Source organism: Passer montanus, unplaced genomic scaffold (assembly GCF_014805655.1).
Source record: "Passer montanus isolate IOZ18808 unplaced genomic scaffold, ASM1480565v1 scaffold50, whole genome shotgun sequence".
NCBI classification, from domain to species: domain Eukaryota; kingdom Metazoa; phylum Chordata; class Aves; order Passeriformes; family Passeridae; genus Passer; species Passer montanus.
This window is the reverse complement of record NW_024369930.1, coordinates 4,470,524-4,492,791: the sequence shown is the minus strand read 5'-3', so window position 1 is coordinate 4,492,791 and position 22,268 is coordinate 4,470,524. Positions and strand designations below refer to the sequence as shown.

Genomic DNA, 22,268 nt, shown 5'->3' with positions numbered 1-22,268 from the left:
AGTTGTGAGAAACAGAATGTATTAGAAAGATAATATACATGCAGAGTTTACAAACCGTGTCTTTAGGGTGGCCCAATAAGTAGAAATATGGGGACCCATGCTTGTCACTTTTCATGCACATGGAGAGACTGGAAGGTACCATTCCTAAAGGAAGGGGAGGAACAGCCTAGGACCAATCATTAGAATTAACAGAACCAGTGACATACAGACATTTTTACTATTGTTAGAGCAGAGAATTCTTAGTAAGTTTAGAACAACTGAGAGAAAAGCTCATATGTAACAGGAAAGAAGTATTTCTGTAAAGCTAAGACAAATAGGCATGCTGTAAGTCTAAATATTAGTGGATTATTAAACTACTGTACATATATATTCAGGACATAGATTCTACCTGGTCTATGGATATGGAGTACATCTTGAGGTGCTTCCTGAAGGAGTCATAACAAATCAAAAGCAAAGGGTTTAATGCATTTAAGAACTGTGCCAATTTACTTGTATGAAAAATCCTTGTATTGGTATCAACTCTGACATTTTTGGGGATTTTTTTGGCTGGGGTGGTGCTGGAGTAAGAGATGAGAGTTTCTTCAAGGCCTTCAGAAATTACTTATTGCTAAATAACTTGTGGCTTTCATCTCTTAACCAGCAATTTGCATATACTGACACTTTAATCTTCCTCCCTTAAACAACCCAAACGAAATCTAAACTCTAGTTCTGTAAAACCACCTGTTTGTAATGAACCCATGGGATGAGCTGTGTACACAATTTGGCACTGTGTGAAGAAACAGAGATTCCAAAAATACAGGATGCAACCCCACGACATGTCTTCTAATATATCCAAAAAAAGCAGGGGAAGAGAGGGAAAGGGACCATCATTGTGTAGATCCATAAAGCACCAACCATCATCAAAAAATGCAGATTCCTTGTTCTCCAAACCTCAGTGATTACAGGTCCCACAGCTCTGTGTATCTGTTAGTGTCACATCACAGTGTGACCTAGAATGCTCAGGGCCAGATCCAGATGTCCAAAGTAGGGCAATGGAAAAGTTTTCCAAAATCTCAGTGTAAATGGGCTGGAGTCTCTAAAATTTATAATTTCCTGCAGGAGCTCTCAAGCAACTTAAACCAAAGTGAAACTTAATAGAAACCTTATATCAAACCTGACAGATGATTTTGTAGTCCTAGAAGTAGGAACGGAAAAAATTAGTTTATTTATTATTAGTTTAGGTGTTCCTTACAGGTGGAATTCAGTGTTTTTGCTCCCTTTGCACTACCAGACAGAAAACAACTGGGGCAGGGGCCTATGCCTTGCTGGAGGGGTGGAATCCACCTACAGGTGCTGACCTGCCTCAGCCTTCTCCACCTTTACACCCTCTTGGCAGTCATTTGATTATAACTCATTGCTTTCAGGAACTTCTAGGAACTTATATATTTTAATGTACTGTGAGTAATAAAATCTCCAGTCGGGAAAGGCCAGGAGCAGTAAGCCAGAAAAAACAAACTGCCAGGACTGCTGGGACTGAGTGAAACACGAGAGACTTTCCTAGGGAACTTCCTCCAAAGACATCTAGAGGAAGGACTAGGTGTTCCCACAAAAACTGTAGTTTCCTGGGGCTGATCAATCATCAGATGTAACTTGCTTCTAGCAGAACTCACAGCTGGATAGAGGGACTGATTTCTCATCTTTACTTCCTCTTGAATGTTACCATTTTGGGATTTTGTGAACATTTTCCTGCATTTTGCCTTTGAGGATGATACTTCATCCCAGTGTTTGGCCGTGCAAAGTACATGTCCTTCTCATGGTGTTTCTATAGTTATGGCTAAGCCTGAAATACATAAGCATCTGTAATAATGTAATGTTCCCACAGTGTGAACAGGAAGATTTTTAGAGCTGCTACAAACCAAGTAGCTCCTGCTGAAGTCAGTAACCCCTTAGCTAGGTGCACACATGGGAAATTAGGCAGCCACTTCAATAAATGTCTTGATCCATCACTTTATTCAAATTGTTTTTAATGCTGGTGGGAGAAGTGCTCAGTTCTGCAGTGATGACTCTGGGTTTCATGTCCCGTGACATGAATGAAACCTCACACTCTGCAGCCAGACTTCCCAGGCATTAAGTGCTTTTTGGGATCAGGATTCCCAGCAGTACTTCTAGTCTTTCTTGCACATTAATATGATTTCTTGCTATGACTTGGATCTCTGGAGCACTCAGCTGGCAGACTATTTCCTATGAAACATGATGCTGGTGTTCTTCGGGTTTGGATGAGCTGTGATAATTCACCTCCCATGGAAGCACAGTTCCTCTGGCTATCCTTATCCCCAACAAACATGTTTGGAGATGCTGGGTGATAAAACACCTGTTTTCAACACTTCTTTTGTTGCACCCTGCTGTGAAATCAGCTATAGTTTTGGAGCATTAATCACATCTGAGCTCCTTCACTTACATTCTGACGGTAGCGTGCCTGCTACAAGGGGATTTCTGCCTCTGAAACGGGCTGGGATCTCTGGCATTTGTTTTCAAGCAAAATCAGCAGCTGGAATGATGGTAAATGATGCATTCACAGCACAGTTTATTTCTTACCCTAGGTTTAAAGAGTGCTTCAGCTCAGCCAGAATTTTCCAAGAATGGAAATGGACAGATTTCCAGCCAGTATAAACTGACATAACTCATTCAGGAGATTTACACCCTCTCAGCAGTTCACTCTTTGTTTCTTCACTAAGTGCTTTCTTCTTTCCAGTACACATTCTTTTCTTTCACAAATCACTTTCTTATTATTGATGAATTTTTCTTAACACTGTTTTTACAGATGTCAATCACATAATCATTCAAACACTGACATTTCTTGCACTTAAGTACATACCACCATATTTTGTACTAACAGAAACATTGCACTGGAGTTTAAAACACAAGGAAAATCAAGAAATTGAAGGCTGAAGACGATAATGTGACAGTCTTGGCTGGCTGGTTTAGGTAGCTCTAGGTAAGTTTTCTCCTTTTTAGTGCTGTGAATCAGAGTGTTGCTGCTGTTGGAAAGGTCTTTACCACAGCATTACTAAACCTGGCTTAGGAAGTCCCTGACCATTTTTCCTGTCAGGGACTAAGAGAGAATATACAGGAGAGCACCCTGGTACACTTGTGCTATTGTTATATTTATCCCTAGGCTTCTGCTGCACACCACCATTGCAGTCCCAATACCAGCTCTGTCCTCCAGCCTTGCATTTTTATACTCAACTAAATCTTATTTCCCACTGATGCTCTCCACAGCTGGACCCTGATGAGTATAAGAAATATTTCTGACATGTAATTGCTTAAAAAAACCCCTGATTATTTCAGTAAAAAGAAGTCCAATTAGTCTTGTTACATCTCAGCTGCGAAATTCTGGTTGAAGGAAGAGGGAGTTACTAAATATTGACTATCTGCTGTCCTCAGGATCACTTTGTCCTCAAGCCTCAAGTCACAATCTTCTCTGCATTCAGTTGTACATTTGGAAAAGATGTTTCTGGGGGTCTCTGACACATGTTCTTCACATCATGATGACTTAACCTTGAGATCTGGCCTGCTTGAGATGTGTTCTCCCATTTTAATTGGTTCTGCTTGTTAATTGCTGTTTTTAACTTCCTAGGCAGGCTGCTGTTGGAATTTAGGTTCATCTTCTGTTTGTTCTTAGACTACTTCTTACACCTTTGGGAAATGACCTAGGGAGGACTTTAATTATCTCAGTTAATTTCAACCAGCATCTTCTTATTTTGCTTCCATTCCCCCTCCAGACTGGATACAATTCTAACACTTCTCTGCCTGCATAAAGCACAGATTAAGCACTGCAGATGTGCAAATGTTGTCCTTTGCTGTGATGCTTTCTGCAGGTTGTTTGCACACTATGAAGTAACTCCTGAACACTTTTACTCCTTTTTCAGTGCAGTAGGATAAAGGGCCTTTCAAGCATAGCTACTTAGTTCTTCTCCTGTGTAAAGTTGCAAGCTGGAGATGCAGTTTGAAAAATGATCTGATTAAAAAGCACTTCTTTGTAGCAACCTTTATTTCTCAGTAATCTGCATTTTTAAACAACTAATGCTGAGTAATCCAAATGCCTTCCCAAATGGCAAGCTTGGCTCTAAACAACATTATGAAGTCACCTTGTTGCTTTCTCTTAGCACTGAAAGCTAAGATTTCTAGTGGTTTATATGTATTTTCTACTCATCATCTTCTGTGGAAGGGAAGACTTGTGCACGTTTTGGAAGATTTGTTTTTCTAAATCAATGATACTTACACTGAATTTTTTCATGTTTGTGGTTTTAAAAATGTTTTAATTTTGTTTTTAACCAGAATTATGTACAATTTTATAAGATTATATAAATAACAGAAATTTATTTTGGATTTTAGTGACATTTGGAACTGGGACCTTAAGAAATTCAGATTTGGAATGGGTCTGAACTGCAACTGATTCTTTGCTCATTGTAGCCTCCTGGACCTACCTTAGATTAAATTGTTTTCTGAGGAAGCTGCTGGTATAGGATTCTACTGTTTGAGAAGGATTATTACCCCTGCATCAGTCCTGGCTGTTTGTTTGTTCTTTCATTAAAAATGATGCACCTCTCCCATAAAACAGTTTTGGAGGTGACCTGAATTTCTGTTCCAGGTCTCTCTGAAAGGATTGCACACTAGTTAAAATTGATATTAAATATCTTAGTATCATTTTATCAGAGCCCCTGAAAGCCATTTTGGCTTTGTTTCTACTCACCAAAAGTATAAATCACTAACTTTATTATCAGATGGGTGGGCTATGGCCCATCTTTTCTGCCTTTATTCAGAAGCTCTTGAAAGTTGTAAAGAATGCAGCATACACTGTCCTGAGTATTGGCTTAGCCATAGAATTAGCTCTTGCTTAGAGAAGAAAATAATGCAATTACCATGTGTATTGACAGCTGGAAAAGAATTGACATTCAGTGCAACTGACTTTAACAGAGATATTGAATTTATGTTGGCAACAAAGGCTCACCTGAACCTATAGTTAAGCCTTAGTATTTGAATTTTTATGTGACTGTAATTTCTGGTTCTAATGGGAAGGTATTCTGGAACTTCAAAAGTAAAAGTAAAAAAGTTTAATAGAGTTTTGGACCTCATAGCATAAAGGAGTTAAGGATTTTTCATTAAAAAGTAGCCCTTTTCCTGAAGGCTAGGGGTGAGAGATTTAAGGCCCAGGGGTGCACATCATAGAACTTATGTAAATATACGAAATTGTTACACCATACTATACAGTAAGCCCTGATTTCAGTTTAAAAAAAACCACTCAACTCTTTGTGTTTGAAATTACCTTTGGATAATTTCTTTTAAATTTTTGTCATTTCAGTTATGAAATAAGGTTCCTATATTGTCTAAATGACTCATAATTTTTGAAATATTTAAAAAGTCCCAGAAATCTCTCTGAAACAAAATATAAGAATGGATCCTGTTTTCTCACCACAAAGAGCAAAATCTCATGTTTTAAATTCAGAACTGGCTTCTAATTGATCATCCATATATTTTGTCAGAGAGAATACAATGGGTGAAGCTGTCAAAGAAAGGAGTACATTCTTGACAATGCTTAGAGTTCCAACCTGAGCCACTCAATTGCATGGCAACAAGATCATCTGCTGTGACTCAAAATGTGCAGAGAAGTACCAATAAGGAAGAAATTCCAATAAAAGAAGAAAAGGAGAGTTTATGGGCAAATCAGCAACTCCCAGCACACTCAGAGATGTCCCCTAGGAGGTTTGTAGTGCTTCCTCCAGTGCACATCTTAGAAGCCACTGCCTGTGTTGGGAGGGCAGCAGATGACAGCGATGTACACACACACGTGAGTCCACCCCTACACAGGCAAGCACTTAAGGCAATACTTAATGTGCTCCAGGAAATTACAATATATAAATATCTGCAACTGCTACTTAATTCAAAAGCAATATAGTTAATTTGTATAGAGTCATGCACATATAGAAATGTAAAGATGAAAACCCACCATATTCTGGGACCTGGCCTGTTCCACGTTTCAACAACAGTCGCACTCTCCTGCCACCAGACTTGATTAGCTCTATTGCTCTGGCATGTGTCATGTCCCTTGTGCTTTCTCCATTGATTTCAATTATTTGATCTCCTACCTGTCAGGTAAGAAGAATATTGAGTCAGACAGAATTGCAGTAAAATGAGTGTTTCAGGAAGAGACATATTCAATGGATCACAGGTTACTTGAATGACAGACAGACACATCAAGGAAAATTTGTTCCTGTCTATCTGAGGAATATTACTGGCAGATCAAATAACCTCCAAAGTGGATTCTGAATATGGTATATCAAATGCTGCTTGTCTTCTGCTGAAATCAGTGTAATGCCTTTGTAACTTGCTCACATCTTCTGCACGTAAGAGGCTTTGTTGAATTGCTTGACATGGTGGAATGACTGGAACATTATCTGTGCTACTCTGTAACGTGCAGTGTTGTGTGAGCCTGAGAAGAACTTTCTTGCACTTGCTGTTTTCATAGAGAAAAGAGAGGTTCAAAGCACAAATAGAAACTTCCATCATTTGAATTTCCAAACCTTGGTAGTAAAGTTTCACACCAAATTAAGAGTCGTTATGAAGCGCGCTATTAAACAAAGAAAGGTTAGTGCTATGACACAGGACAAGCAGGTTTGCTGGAGTTCCAAGAGCATGCTTTGAACTATTTACCACAGGAGCTTTTCGCTGGGAGTAAGCACAGCCTGTGGCTGAGCTGTCTAGTTAGAGCAGCTGACTCCAGGGCTCTGCTTATGGATTTCTGCCACTCATCTCCTGGCCAGGTTTCCAGTTAGAGCTGGCTTCATTATTATTTTTCTGCTCTGTTTCTACGGCAGTTAAACGTGGCACTGATGTCTGCACATCCCATCCACCCCAGCCTCCTTGGCTTTGCCTCCAGCCTGCATGTTTTGGTTTTGGCTGGCTTTCCATGCTGGAAACCTTCTCCTTCAGTAGGGGAGCAGTTTCTTTCTGAGAGCAGGGTAGGGAGCAGCACTGCACAGCCTGCTGTGACACCCCTTTGTGGTGAGAGCCTTCACAGTGAGGTGACACACGAGCCTCCTGCTAGTTCTACGGCAGTTAAACGTGGCACTGATGTCTGCACATCCCATCCACCCCAACCTCCTTGGCTTTGCCTCCAGCCTGCATGTTTTGGTTTTGGCTGGCTTTCCATGCTGGAAACCTTCTCCTTCAGTAGGGGAGCAGTTGCTTTCTGAGAGCAGGGTAGGGAGCAGCACTGCACAGCCTGCTGTGACACCCCTTTGTGGTGAGAGCCTTCAGCTGGCCACACAGTGAGGTGACATGTGAACCTCCTGCTAGCAGCACCACAGCACCACAGCTTTGGAATTTGTGTCTTGCAAAGCCTCCCAGCCCCCTTGGAAGGGCAGCCTCAGTGAACCCCAGAAGGAGGGATGCTCTCCTGGTGCTGGTGGAGGTGCAGGGCCGGGTGATGGCAGCCCAGAGAAGGGCATGAGGGTGTCAGGTGAGTTGGTCAGCACACTCATTTGTCAGTGCCAGAGGAACACATTTGCTCAGCAGGATCTTACCTGCCTCTCTGTGCACCTACAGCTTCCTCACAATGTGTTTTCACCACACTAAAACAGCAATGCCTACACATCCCAGAGAGGAGAATATACAGACTTCAAGGTGACACACACTTTCTTTCCCTCTTACAAAACAGTCTTAACAAAACCAGCTCTTAGCTGGACTTGGACGTTGAAATATCTTCTATTTTGTGTGTTTTCTTTGCTACAGTTGTACTTCTGTCAGCTCAAAGTGTAATCCTTCAGAGGTTTTCCTTCTTTCCTGAGTTTGAAATATAGTATTTACCAAATAAATGTGCACAATGTGAAGTGTCAACACAACTCCCAGCATCAAAGAAAAACTGGAAAGGATGTCAAGAAGCTATCCAGTCCTTACTTTTGCTCAGAGACAGAAAGAATGCTAGTAGAAGTACTGTGACAGTGTTTCTCAATAGGAATTAATAGAATTCATATTTGTCAATAGGAGCTGCATTGTCCTAGGATCCTGTATGCAATCTATGCTGATACTTTGTGTAACTAAAAAGCCATTGATCCAAACAAAACATATTAGCTTTGCTATTACACTTTGTAAATGCTGCAGTATTAACAGTGGGGGAAAAAAATCAGAATTATTTTGTACAGTATTATTTTTGCAGTGTTTTGTAAATGCTGCAGTATTAACAGTGGGGGAAAAAAAGAATTATTTTGGGCAGTATTATTTTTGCAGTGCAAATTTCTTCCTCAGCTGATTTTCTCTCTAGAAAAGAATGAATTTGGTCTTACCATGCAGTGCAAAATTTAAAATATTTCTGACAGCCTTCAGGCCACCCTGACATACAACAGAGGTGCTCTCTGGATCATGGTGAGATCTCCCCCAGGTCTGGCCATACAGACAGAGCCCTCTGCATCCCCCAGACTTTTGGAGAATGCAGCTGGTTCACACCCTTGGAGCAATAAAAGAAAACCTGTGTCACCACTCCTGTAACAGAGACAGAAGATGGATTTGTAGCATCCCCACAAGGACATTAGTCAGGTCAAATACAGAAAAAATGCAATGATTTTGGGAAAGCCTGTTCCTAAATGTCATGAAACAATTAAACCCCATAGAAATCCTGTAAAAGTAGAATGCCTGAGGACAGGTGTTTTTTTTTTTTTTTTTTTGTGTTACATTGCCTGGGTAGACCATATTTTGCAGAAGGTATTTAAAATGTTCTTGTTAGCATGTCTTGAGAGAAGTGCCAGATTAGATCAAATGAAAGAGGTGTTTCTAACACTCCTTGATGAATAGCTTTTAAAATTAGTACTGAAAGCTGTTTGAGAATATACAGTCCTTCAAATAAAATCCTCTGCACTCTAGAGCAGAAAGACAGAGAGATTTTAATACAGTTTAATATGTAAAAAGGTTAAGTTAATGCCACATTTTTCCCTTGCTGTTTGTCTTCCATCTGTTTTCACTGGTCACTATGCAGAAATATAATGTATTAATGTAACCTTTCCCATATTTCTGTGAATTCACATTTTTTTCTCTGTAGGAAGCACGTAGCTCCTTTGGTATTTTCTTTCATTATAAAATATTGTAGCTGATTTGATATTTCCTTTTCTTCTAAAATATTATGTGCAAATAACATGAGAAAGCTTAAAAAAAAGGCTAGCATCTTGGTTATGTGACTGAAGGAGGGGAAAGAAACAAGTTTGCAAAAATTAGGTGCTCTGAAATCTACATCAGAAAGGGTGAGACCAGAGCCATAATGAATAGTTGCAGGAGCAGTGGGTTAATTGTGTTCCTTGCTTTTGTGTCTTGTGGCTGACTGATGTACAGCTGAGTTATAGTGCCTTTGCAGCACAAGCCCAGCTCTCATTAGATGAGAAAACAACAAGGAAAAGTTGTCAACACTCTTACCCCAAGAAAAGCTTCAATTAGACTTTGCACTCATATCTGGAAATTCATACAAAAGAGAAAACCTTGGCTGAGGAGTGGTTTCCCATGTGTCAATAAGCTACAATTCTTGTTTCTTTCCTGCAGTTAAACCTTTATAACCTTCCCTTCCTTTCCCTCCATGATGCAGATTTTCTTATGGCTGATATGGGACAAAACCCTGCTGTGTGCTCTCTTTGTCCAGGCATTCAAATATGCTTTCTCCCTCAACTTTTCTATTCTGGAATAATTTTTTAGATTTGTGGAGCTATTTCTGTCTCTTCTAAATCCAGTGATTTTTAAAGAGGATCTTAGATACACCCACATATTGAAGATACACCAAGGTGAGGCCAGAGGTAATGGGAAACATAAAATCAGAGTCTGTTACATGGGATCCTCATTTCTCTTTTTAGGCTCAAAAGATGATTCCTGCAGTTTATGTCACACAGCATTTCTCCACACTTCTCTTCTGCATCCTTCCATGTCTGTTCACAATGTCCAAACTGAAGATATTATGAATGTGTGAGAGTAGGTAGAACAGATCAAAATGATAACATTCTTTCCACATTTACTAATAATATTCACAGAACAAATTCTTTGCGTTTTTGTAACACATCAGATTTGCAACTCGTGGTCAGTTTGGATTCTGAGCAGTTATCTCACATTTTACATTGTGCATCTGATTTCTCTGCCCTAAACTGAGCACTGTGCACCTCTATGACTTTTATCAGATTGACTGCTTTAGCACAAATTTTTTATTTTGAAACAGTCTGTTTCTCAGAGTCTTTTTAAACTCCCTATGAATAGTGAAATACTGGCATCAGCAAATTTTATTTTATTATCTATCAGTAGGTCTCCAATTATTAATGGAATGTTTGAGTTGTAATTGAATATGAGTTTGTTTTATTCCAGACACCTCAGAACTACATTTGTAATTATTATTAAGAAGCAAACCATTCAGAGCAGCCTTTGAGAGGAATTGTTGTAAGTAACCATGTTAAAAGAGATTCCATTTCAGGCCTCAACCTTTTAATGTGAATTTCATAGAAGGTAGTTTTGAAAGGTGAAAGGAGAATTGTACATTCTCCTCCCCCTTTTTCCACATAGAAATAAGAATGAAAATCAGACATAAGAAAGGAAAATTAGACTGGTGTGACAAGATTTGCTTTCCACAATTCACATGCCAGTGAACTTTCTCAACTTTTTGATAACTTGTCAGAGATTATTTCTGAGTACAAAAGTTAAAGGAATTTTTTAAAATTTGTCTTTAAAAATAGGGTCTATGTTTTGCTTTCTGTAGTCTAACTTCCTTGTCCTCCATGAATTCTTAGACATAATTACTAATAGTCTATAAATTTACTTACCTTAGTCATTGAGCATACATGAACATCAGCAAGTTCTGCAAACTTGAATTTAAGTATGCTTTAAGCAGTTTTCTTATTCTGATTTATACTAATTTCTTTGTTGATGTTTGTGTGAACATCTCAATGGAGACTGATACAAAGGAAACACTGAATATTTCAGCCATCTCCACATTCTCATCAGGCAGTTGACCTCTTTTTTTTCCCAGTTCTTGATGTTTCTTTAAACACGTGAAACAGAGGGATGTACCCTTTTCCAGTCCCAACAGGCAAGCTCTGCATGTGGGACACTCCCCAGGCTGGCATCAACTCTGCTTTTTAAACTTCCTGGTGGTCTTGAGCAAAGACTACAAGGCAGGAGTGATCTGTCTCTGTGTTCTCCAGATGTTCTCAGCAGCTGAAGGGTGAAGCATGCTGGCAAGACAGCCTGGGAAGCTTGCCTGGCTGCTGCCCGAGCTGTATTTATTCTGAAGAAACCTGTTCTTTGCAGCTATTAATCTGGGAATTTTATTCACACTGGTTTGTGTTTCTTTCTTCCTGAGGAATATGACCCTTGCTGATTTTCCATGCTGTTTGGGATAAATACCTATCCAAACCCACTGGTTCTCCTCCTAACCCAATGCCAGTTGGTAAGCAGAACGCTTCTATATTATATTTTTAAAATGTGCAAGCACAAAGTAAACACTAAATGCTTCACCCCCTTAATGCTTTGAAATTTGAATATTAATGATTTAAATGTAATTATGAAAGTAGTTTGTGTGTATGGAAAGTGTTTCTTTACAAAATCTGTTTCAGTTCAAGTTAATTCAGATGCTCCATCCATGTGTAAGAACAACTGAGCTATAAAATTGGGCAATGTGTTTTCTGGCAATAAGGAGAAGATAATATTCCTTAAGAATGTTTAAGTAACATCACTATTGATAGGTTAATTAGAAAGAAAATTGTAAAGCTTCTCAAAATCATTAGAATAAAGTGCCTCAAGTACGTGTGGGTTTATCTGCAGAGCCTTTGTTTGGCTCTGGCCATATTTTAAAGCAATTATTACTGGTCTTGTTAAAAAAAGCCTACCATACACACAAACAAGGTTTCAGAAACAGGGAAGGGAAACACATATAGCTTTAATGTAGTAAAGAGGCTTTTCCTTGCTTGAGCATGCTTTTAAACCAGGGATGAGAGCCTTGTGTACATTTGCCCCCGTTGGTACATAAGGAACAGTCTCTAAGCAGGTGTATGGTTCCCAGCTGCATGAAATTAAGTTAATTGTGTATGCACATTTTCAGCCCATGTTAAATCTAATGATAAAAGCAGCCTCAAATGATTTGTGTGGAGGGCATTGCTATCTGTCATTTTATTAATGCATTTTATAATTAAACCTCAGGAAAGAAACAAATCACAGGTAATTATTTTTATATGGGCATTCTATTTTTATAACTGAAATGCTTTTACATGTCATTTGTTGTGGTGGTTATTGTCAATTGGTCCAAAAGGCTGAAAAATTGTCTGTACTTGGAGACCAAAAGGCAGTTCCAGAGTATCTATTCTGGTGAATTTCCAAGTACTGTCAAGCTCAAGTATCATTGCCTGGAGTTAGGCACAGGCTGGGTATGTGCTGTGCAAATCTCCTCACAGCAGAGAATGTGTGCTGCCTGGAAATCCCAGGTACAACACACAGCCTGAGCAAAGATGTGGGGTTTTGGTAATTTTGGACTCCCTGCAGTGCATTTTAGGTATGTGAGCTTGGATATCTCAGCAGGAGACATGGCATTTCTCTTTGGGGAATTACAATAACATGTCCCATGCTACTTTTGAAAAAACCACATAAAAGTTTGGAGTGAAAAAGTGTTTTATTCCTGTGGCCAACCAGCTATTTAAGCAGCTGGGGCTTCTTGCCTCTGGAAACGCTGAGCCCTTTGTTCCCACAGAGAGATGGGCTTGACTCCTGCCCAAAAGAAGGGGGAAAGAGGGGCCACAGGACATGGTGCAGAACAAGAAAAGGCCTTCCCACCACTCCTCAGCAGGAGCTCTAGCTTTTTTCTTTTTACTTTTTCACCTTTTCCTGAGAGAGAGAAATGGCAGTGCTATTTGGAAAAGAGAGCTTGGAAAGAGGACAATGTGTATGCCTGATTGTTTGCAAAGATGGGTAGTGCAAGAGGGGAAAATGGAGTTTTCAGTCATGAGGGCTGAAAAGACAGCAAAGTGGATTTCTGGTACTACAGTACACTTGATGCCTTTCACAACATTGCTGCAAAATAATCCATGTAGATGTGAAATAAAGCTGTCAACGATAAAAGGAAAATTGTCCTATTGTATTTGATAGACTATTACTTTTTAAAACAGAGGTAGGATAACTCATTGTAGCATAATGTAATATTAATAACATCTACTGCACCATTACAATCAGGGATGGGAACCAATAGAGACTATGAAAAAGAAGAAGAATATTTTCTGGTATCTCCTTGATAGTCTCAGGCAGTTCTCATCAGGCAAAAGCAAAGCAAATTCAAGGTCTGACAAGCTGATTTTATAGGTCCTACAGAGAAATCTGATAATGGAGATTCCTTCATCCAAAGTTGCATCCACACAGCAAAAGAGAAAAGTACATAAACTTCAACAAGATAAAGATGAAACCACAAAAACTTTTTGAGGAGGAAAAATGCTAAAATGTAAGATCTAAGAAGATATTTTCAAGCATACCGTAGGCATGGAGCCTGTCAGATCTCGAAAGAATTTGGGCACAAGGTAGAAAAGACTGCAGAAAACAGATTAATTCTTTTCATCAGTTTTCACTGAAGAGGAGGGCAGCAAAACTCCTGCAGAGGGTCTGCTCACTGCAGGGATGAGTGAGGAACTGACTCCAACAGCAGGGTCCGTGGCAAAGATTTTACAACAGACTGATGAAACGGACAGTAAGACACCAGCAGAAGCACATGACTTTTATCCTCAGTTCTAAAGGAATTTGGGTATGAAGCTGTTCAACTAGTAGCTATAGGATATAATCTACTGCTTAAATCAGTAAATTGCTGGATTTCAAAGGAATGGGAAGTAGCAAGTGTGACACCAGTCTTTAAGAACGGTCTTGGAAAGTAACCAAGCGAGTCTCATGTTCAATTGAGCAGATGGAAGGAAGCAATAAGGATGGTGAGGCTTAGCTGGCTCATGGATAATGATGATAGAGTGGGAAAGGGTCAGTGTGGCTATTGTAGAGGGAAGCCATTCCTCACAGATCTATTGCAGGTCACTGGAGCTCTCAATGACTATATAGATTAATGTGATCTGGTTAGTATACTGACATTTTCAGAAAGCTTTTTAATAGTCAAGTGTTCAATAGAGCCTCTGCTGTGGGATGAAAAAGAATAGGTTCTTCTAAGCAGGAGATTAAACTCCAGGAAAAAAATTCTTTAAATAAGTGGTCAATTTTCACAATCAAAAGACTTTACTACAATGATTATTCTGCTCAGAGTACTTGCAAATGGTGTGGGGAAGAGGTGATAGGATTTGCAGACAGCACATTACCATGCAGTATTCTTATATCTAAACTTAAAAGCTCTAAAAAAAGATGGCACAATCCTGTGTGCTAAAGTAGCATGTGAAGTCCACTGGTGCTGAGTGCTAAGCACCAAGTATTGTACATGTGTAAAACTATATACTCTATCACTCTATATCAGCCATCACCACTGAAAACACAGATCCTGCTGTCCTTGTGCTTAGCTCACTAAGCTGAAAATGTCAGCACAGCCAAAAACCCAAACAGAATACCAGCTGTTAGAGGGAAACTAGAGAATAAAGGAGAAGCCATCGCTGTGTCATTTAGGAGCACCAATATCCTGAAAACTGCAAATTTTTCTGGAACTTGCACCCCCAAATGAATGTGATACATTGAGAAATGGCTTGGAGGAGGCCAGTGTGGCTGGTCAGGGGTAAAGACCAGCTCCCTTTTGAGGTGAAATAGACTGGTAAGGTTCAGTACATGATATAGATCAATAGAATAAAGAATGATATGCAGAATGGAGAAGTACGTTTATTATATGGTAACCACAAACAAAAAAGGAGTTTTTTTCCAAACAATGAAGACATTTTGACTTGGAACCATCGACACATTATATCTGGAATGTCAAAAGCATGAGCACATTAAAATAAGTGGTTAAAAATAGTCCTAACACTAAGTCCTAGCATAGAAATATATATAAACTTCTGACTACCAGGGTCTTGGATGTTATATGCAGTGAAGAGTCATTTCATACTTGTCCTACATTCCTTTTCTAAGCATCCTTTACTTGTTCTTGTTGGAATGAGGATGCTAAGCTGGTGGGCCATAGAAATGAGCCTCATGTCTATCCTTTTACCTTTAGAGATGACCTCTCCCTGTTTCCACTTGTCGTGACTTGGGAAAACACAGAAGAGAAGTCAATGCCTATGTCACTCCTGTTGCTGGACAAATTGATTTAATTAACAGAGTGGCATCATGTGGTGTGCTCATTTGTTTTCTAACAATTGATTCTTAATTTTTAAGTTAGGGTTAATTAATTTTTTAGCCCTGAAAACCTTCATAAATATTCCATAAACCCCAGATTTAAATAAGATGCCTGTCTGCTAACTAAATATTTCAGCCTTAGAATTTAATATTTAACTATTTTTATCACGATTATTAACTTTTTTTTTTTTTCACAGATGGCTTGAAAGATTTTCCTACTAGGCATAGAGTTAGAAGGATGTTTTGAATGTGCCAAACTGGATACATTTTTCTAAGAAGGATTTTAATTAAGTGTGTGAGAGGAATATTCCTTATCCTTACCTTTCTGCAAACAAATTCTTAAAAATACCTATAGATTTTTGGAGAAATGCTGAATAATAGTTCACATACAGTTAATTCACTCTTGATTTATTAAGCTTTTATAATGTCAAAATATATTCAGGATCCCCGAGGGCCTCAGTTTGCATTTCTTTGTTGTGCAGACGGTAGAATTTTGATCAGCTTTATGTCTGCATGTCAATATATTCTTCCTTGAGTTCTGCCAATTACACTAACCCAGCATTGAGCTCCTCTTGCCACAGGCTGGCATCCAGCTCATATGTTTGAGTATCCCAGCTGAATTCTCTGAGTTCAGATCAATCACACCTAGCCTCTCCACAAGTGAGGTTGGACAGTGATGTATGTAGTAGGGAATTGGAGTGTGAGTTAGATTACCCCAAAGGGACACACAGTTCAGTGGGAAAGCATAGCTAACATCTTCCTGTACTGTTCCGATGGATCACAAATCACAGAATAAATGGATGGGACTAAGAATATCTTTGTCTTTTTGTTCCATTGAAATGACAGTGTTGACATTCACTGAATGCTTATTATGAAGGTAAGATTTATATTACTGCATAAAGTAAGCCAGGTATGCTGCAGGTTTTGAGAGTAAGTGCTACTTATGTAGAAAAGATGGGCTGCTTAACTGGCATGAATCACTCTGTGGGCAATTGTCTTCCAGATGTGTGCACAAAACCTTAGTCAAGCTGCTGCTGGAGGAACTCTGTATGTTCCTGGAGTGTTTTTCTCCCCCTGCTATGTGGGATTATTCCAAATATTAGTGACTTTTTAGTGGGGTTTCTCACAGCCTTCTCAAGCCCTCAGTCACATCAAGGGTTCAGCATCTGAGTCCCTACTGTGCAGCACACCATGTGAGAAGACCTTTCTGGCTCTTATGACCCATCACTTCTCTTCCCACCTTTGTGCTTGCTGTGATTAGAGTAAACTTGCAAAGAGGCTCCCCAGCAGCTATATTCACTTTCCTCCAATATTCTGAACATAAGACTTCACTGATTTTTAGGACCTGGAGAACATGAGGATTTTCATGAGTCACTGAGCGGTCAGTCTTGTTCTTTCTTTTCAATATAAAATAGAATTCAAAATTACGCTATATCAGAAATTAAAGATTACACTGGTAAATGCTTCATTCATTTTTGGATGCTGGGATTGCCTTAAATGTTTATAAAAATTCATGACTGATCAAGCTATTCCTTCATTCTTCCTGTTTCCTTGCTGCAGCTTTCTTGACTGGATAAAGAAATGTGTCTCTGTCACCTACGCTCTCTACTGTGTGACAATTGTTTCTCTCTATTTTTAATGCTTTTTGCTCTAATCATTTTCAAGCTGAGCTGAGCTACTTCTTGCTAACTGTACTTATTGATTGCAACCTTAGTTGTTTTCCACTGCAGACTGTAGGAAATCATCCTTTAATGTGGGGCCAATCACTGATGGAGCATCCCAAATGGATGCTCTGCTCTTCATTAACAAGAAATCTCAGAGAGGCTCTACACAAGTGAGAAGTCAGTGCAGATCGTGGTGTCTGCATGGCAAAGTGATTTCAAGGACTTCCATTTACTGTAGAGTAAGAAATTGTTCATTCTTCCTTTTAAGATTTGATTAGATTTGATGGTCACTGACAGAAAACAATCAGTCCTGTTGATGACCAGTGCTTTTCATATTTTCCTATTTTCCATATTCATTTAGGAACAGGACTACAAACAGCTAAGATAACCCTGCAAAGACTTCATTCTGGATGGACTGAAGAAATACAACAATAATGTATGGAGACCAGAATCATAAATGTTAGAAGGTTCCTGTGTATGAAACTACAGGAACTGTATGTGGTTTCTGGTACAAAATTTGGTTGTGCACTAGGTATCTAAAAAAATGGTACGTGGTAGTCCAGCATTTCTGTTGGATTTTGTCATCTCTGAGATGCAAGACAACAACTGAAAAATAATTTTAAAAAAGAAAGAGGATATTTTGTACATGTTAATATGGACTTATTAAAAGTATCTATGGAAGTTATATTACATCCAAGCTTCAGAAAGGGTATTCCATCAATTCCTTATTTGGTGGAAACAGATGACTGAGCTACTAAGAACCTAAAAATCAAGGGCTGCAAAAAAGGGATATAGTGATTAAGTGACTAGATGAATACCAAGCTAAATGTATGCAACATTCAGGAATGATGAAATGTGACATGGAAAAAACACCACGATGAAACGAGAAAGACTTGTGATTTGCATGGTATTAAAGACTTTCCAAGCACTGTAGAGTCCTAATTAACTCATCTCTGATTATCTATTCACTGAACCCAGAACAATTTAAGTGATTTCAGGGTGCCCAGACTTGAGACATTTGGAAATGTCATATTGCAGGGAGACAGGTTTGTGTTACCTTGTTAAACTCCACAGTTCTACAGCATTGAGAGAGCCCAGATGCCTACATACCACCTGCTCCTTTGAGAAACCTGAAGAGTCTTAATGGTAACAAATTTATTCTGTGAGACATAGTTAGCTATAGCCAACTATTATATGCTACACTACTGTTCAGAAGCCTGGACTCCAGACTTTTCAAAGGGGACTTAAAGTCATTTCTCTTATGGCTCAAGAGAGGGCTTTAATATCAGATTATGAATTTAATAGGAGCTCTGTAATTCTTTTGCAAACAAAGAGAAAAATGATAGTTTTGAATGTTGCTGAATACTCATACATGGGTTTTGAGAGCAGTTTTAAATTTAATATTTTTATACTCCATGATTTGAAACTTTAGTTCTGTTTCCTTCCAAACAAGACGGACTCCCTCTTTCTGTCTGTCTTTTTTGATCCTTGGCTCTTGTATACCAACTCTCCCCTTCTGCTGGGAATAATCCTTGGTGTGGGTGGATGAAGGTTTCTGAATAACCACAAATGAGGTTGGTGTGAACTTTATTATTATGGGAAATTATTAAATACAGAAACTGTGCTGGTTTGCAGAATGCCATGAACCTGACCAGAGCATACATTAGTCACTGGTGTGAGCATCATTGCAATGGATCACTCAGCAAGCTGGAACAACCAAGCAAGGCCACACAGACTCTTATGCAACAACACAGAAGCTCACAATTGACACTATAGGAGCCTACTGTCCATTGTGCCTGGTTTTATCTCCAGCTGTGTACAACTGAAACAAAAAAGAGTGATGAAAACCACAGAAATGCAACAAACAGGAAAAAAGACTGAAGAGTCAAAGCAGAACTGCAGAGCATGAAAGATACAGAATTCTGCTGTGCCTGGATTTCAGATGTCTGTCCTGTCAAAATATAAGAAAAATATGCAATAAAATGAGAAAAATAATGTAGCATAAGGAGATATGAGGAAGCTGGAGATAGGGCTAAATGGTGCATGCGGGCTGAGAAAAATGAGTTGACAAGACAATGAAACTAGAGATGTCAGAGATGAAATGTATGGCTTTTGTGGAAGATGTAAAAAAAGGATGTAGCTCACAAAGTGACAAAATGACACAGATGTACACTGTTTATAAAAAAGCACATTTCACCCTCATTCTTCAAGAATTTAATGTTATTCTGTACCTTTGCAGCCCTCAGCCACAGGCTCTTTGTTTGACACTGGTTTCAATAAACATGCTGGCTGCTGGAGATACCATTCAAGGCAATGGGAGACCTGTTGATCCTGTCTCACATCTAGCAAACACTACCACCATGCTTAGCAATCCCCCTGAGAGCAGCAAGGAACTCACCACTTCCTTCTAAGACAGGAAGGGATGGAGATCTGCAAGCAGAGCTCTGCCAATCATTGTCCTCAGCATGAGGCAAGAATAAAATATAAGTTAGCATGAGCCTTATCTAAATAGACCTGTAAAATTGTTTCCAGTAGTGTCTGAATCTTCAAAGGCTGTGGAGACTGTACTCTGCATTGTCTGTGTTATGTCCCTTGTCTGTGCTGACAGATTCAACTCAATATGACTGTCACTGGCAGTGTGTGTGCCAGGTTCTTGCCCTACTCTGGGACTGGGCCTTGCAGCTTTATTCTTAATATTGCCATCACCAACTACTTTCAGTGGTTTTCCCTGATGTTAGGATTGCTTGATGGAATGGAAATGGAATCCTCATGTGCTGACACCTCTGCCAGTCTGGGAAAAGATAACAAAGGCACTAATAGCTCTGCAAACTTTTTTCATGGTTATTTTAATACATTCTTGTCTGAAGGAGCACAGAAATTGATAGGTTTTTCAGAATTCGCCATTGTAGCTTGCTCTCTGCTCAGCTGACAGAATTAAGTCAGTATTTACATACATTTATATATCTATATAAAATACACCATCAGTATTTGGTTCAAGTATAGTGATGAAGTTCTCTCTTACAGCAGTCTCCTGTGAGGAGCTGCCATATATCTTATCCGTAAATTGCAGTAAATTTAAATTGCCACAGTTAATTGTGGTGTATGATCTGACACATGATTTTATATAAAGCTGCACTTATGGTTGTGGGTTTCCAACACTGGTTGAGAATAGTTTAACAACCACGTGTGCAGAAAGAATCAGTTTCCTATAGACCTCTGGGTCCTTTGATGGGCATTTCCTTCCCATGTCTAGTGATAAATGAATCCAGGTTAAACTAAGATGTATGCTTGGGCTTTCTGCAGAGTCTGTGGGCTCAAACAGAAGTCTCAGTGCATGTGATGATGGCATGAAAGTAGACCATGGAAGTTTAAACCTGCTTTTAAGGGAATAATTTGTTGAACCTCATGACTTAATGCTGTGTCTATCTAGGCTGGCAGAAAGGGACTCCTGAGTCAAAGAGCAATAGGATTGGAAAACTGATGAACTCTGTATGACACCAACTCGGTGCTCTTCCACCTTTCCAGTTCCCAGAACAATTCCGCAGAAAATCAAAGTAGAAAGCTTCATCTGTTATGAAGTGCAATTAAAGACTATTTTAGCTCTTGTAATCCTAAAATGGGGTATTCCTTGGAGAATTTGTTTCCAATAAAAAAACAACGTGCCTACCATGCCATCCCCAATAGGAAGGGAGACCAGAATAATAATTCCATTATGACTGGAAATGGTGATGTGATAATGAACTTCATAAAGTCTTTTTCCTTCTTACATCAATATTTACAAATCCAGACAGTTTTGGCAGGGCCAGCGGAAGATCATCTCTTCTTGGGCTTGTTCAGTGAGTCTGTTCTCTGTCTGCTCACAACTCTCACCAAAGTTCATAAAAGCCTAAAGATCAAACTGAAATTTTCATAAAGATGTCCTGATTTTGATGTCACTTTCTTCATCTTGTTTTATCATTGCTTTTTTGTTCAATTTCTGTTTGCTCTTATTGGCATATCTCCTTCCATGCTTATCTTCCTCAGTAATGGATCTACTTTTTTTTCTTTTACAAAAGATAGCTCCATTCCAGTTCTTTATTTACATCTGTTTTCCTATAATCATAGGTTTTACTCTAATATCCTCTGCATCTGTAATGCCTAACACTTTTACATGTATTTAGACCTTAGAATCTTTTGAATGTGTGGTGCTGGACTCTCAGATTTTTTTAAACACATGTCCAAGTGGAATACAGCTGTTGGGACTCATTCCAACACTGTGGTTTCGCAGTGCCCACTAATAGAGTAAACATACAGACTTTGACTTCCCCAGCCAGAGCTGTTTTCAGTTTTAGATTTCATTTCTTCAGTTATACAATTTTATAAAACCACTAGTATAGCTTCAGGTCAATTACTTAAAGGTAATTATTTTATTTATTTCTGTAAAATAGGGAGCTTTGTATCAATATGACTGAGTCTCTATCAGGGGTTTTGCTGGCTATATGTAGATTTAAAACAAAATGTTATTTGTGGAATATGTTTGCTTATTACATATAAGTGCCCTACAGGTAACATGTTTCATTATATGATCTATTTTTTACAACAACCTATCTGGTTTTATTTTTATTTTCTTGGTCTCATGAGCAGGAATAGGGCTGGAGTTGTGTGTGTTATTTCTTTTTATAAGCATGACCTGCACCTTGTGCTATCTGCTTCAACATTTCTCTGTAGAGCTTTAGTTAAATTAAAGAAGGCTATTCAAGAACGAGGAAAAAGCAAGGAAAACAATAATGGAGACAAGCAGGTTGTCAGAATGACTCTTAGCTGGGAAGTGTTCTGGTAAGATCCTTCACAAAAGCATGGTTTGCTACCCTCAGTGCTGAAAGCCCAGGATCAGAGAAATGTGTCTTTGAGGACAATGGTATCCAAAGCAAGAAGCACTGCCCTGATTTTTGCATGTTTTGCTGTAGAGATGCACCTGTGAAACACAGAGATGCAACCACTAGCCAAGAAGTGTGAATGAACCTGCATTGTTAACAGCTGATATAAACCTAGGAAAGGAGATGTGGGTACAGAACTCTGCTTCCTTTGCCCATCTTCCTTTGTAATGTATTTTTTTCAACTATTTTTGCTTGCTTCTATTTTTTTCTATTTTTGTTTTGAAACTGTTTCTTGAGCTTCTGCTGTCCATCAGTCACAGGTCACTGAATGTAAGAATCTTTCATGTTCCAAACCCATTTGTCAGGTTAAAATGTCTGTGAGGCAGGAGAATAAAAGAGAAGACTCAGTGACAAAGATGCATGGTAGAACTGCTTCCAAAGAATGATGCTTTTAAAAAGGAGG

General features: G+C 39.0%; 1 protein-coding gene across 12 annotated transcripts in view; it reads right to left on the bottom strand.

Annotated features, from left to right (window-relative positions):
* Positions 1-22,268, bottom strand: part of MAGI2 (membrane associated guanylate kinase, WW and PDZ domain containing 2) — a 702,519-nt gene that overhangs the window by 17,054 nt on the left and 663,197 nt on the right. For 8 of the 12 annotated variants that reach the window (XM_039723674.1, XM_039723678.1, XM_039723676.1 and 5 more), the window contains one exon: positions 5,987-6,125. In XM_039723674.1, the coding sequence (XP_039579608.1) occupies positions 5,987-6,125 (139 nt within the window). Of the gene's footprint in view, positions 1-55; positions 167-5,986; positions 6,126-22,268 lie in introns of all 12 variants that reach the window. The other 4 variants (XM_039723682.1, XM_039723685.1, XM_039723686.1 and 1 more) reach the window with 2 other exon arrangements.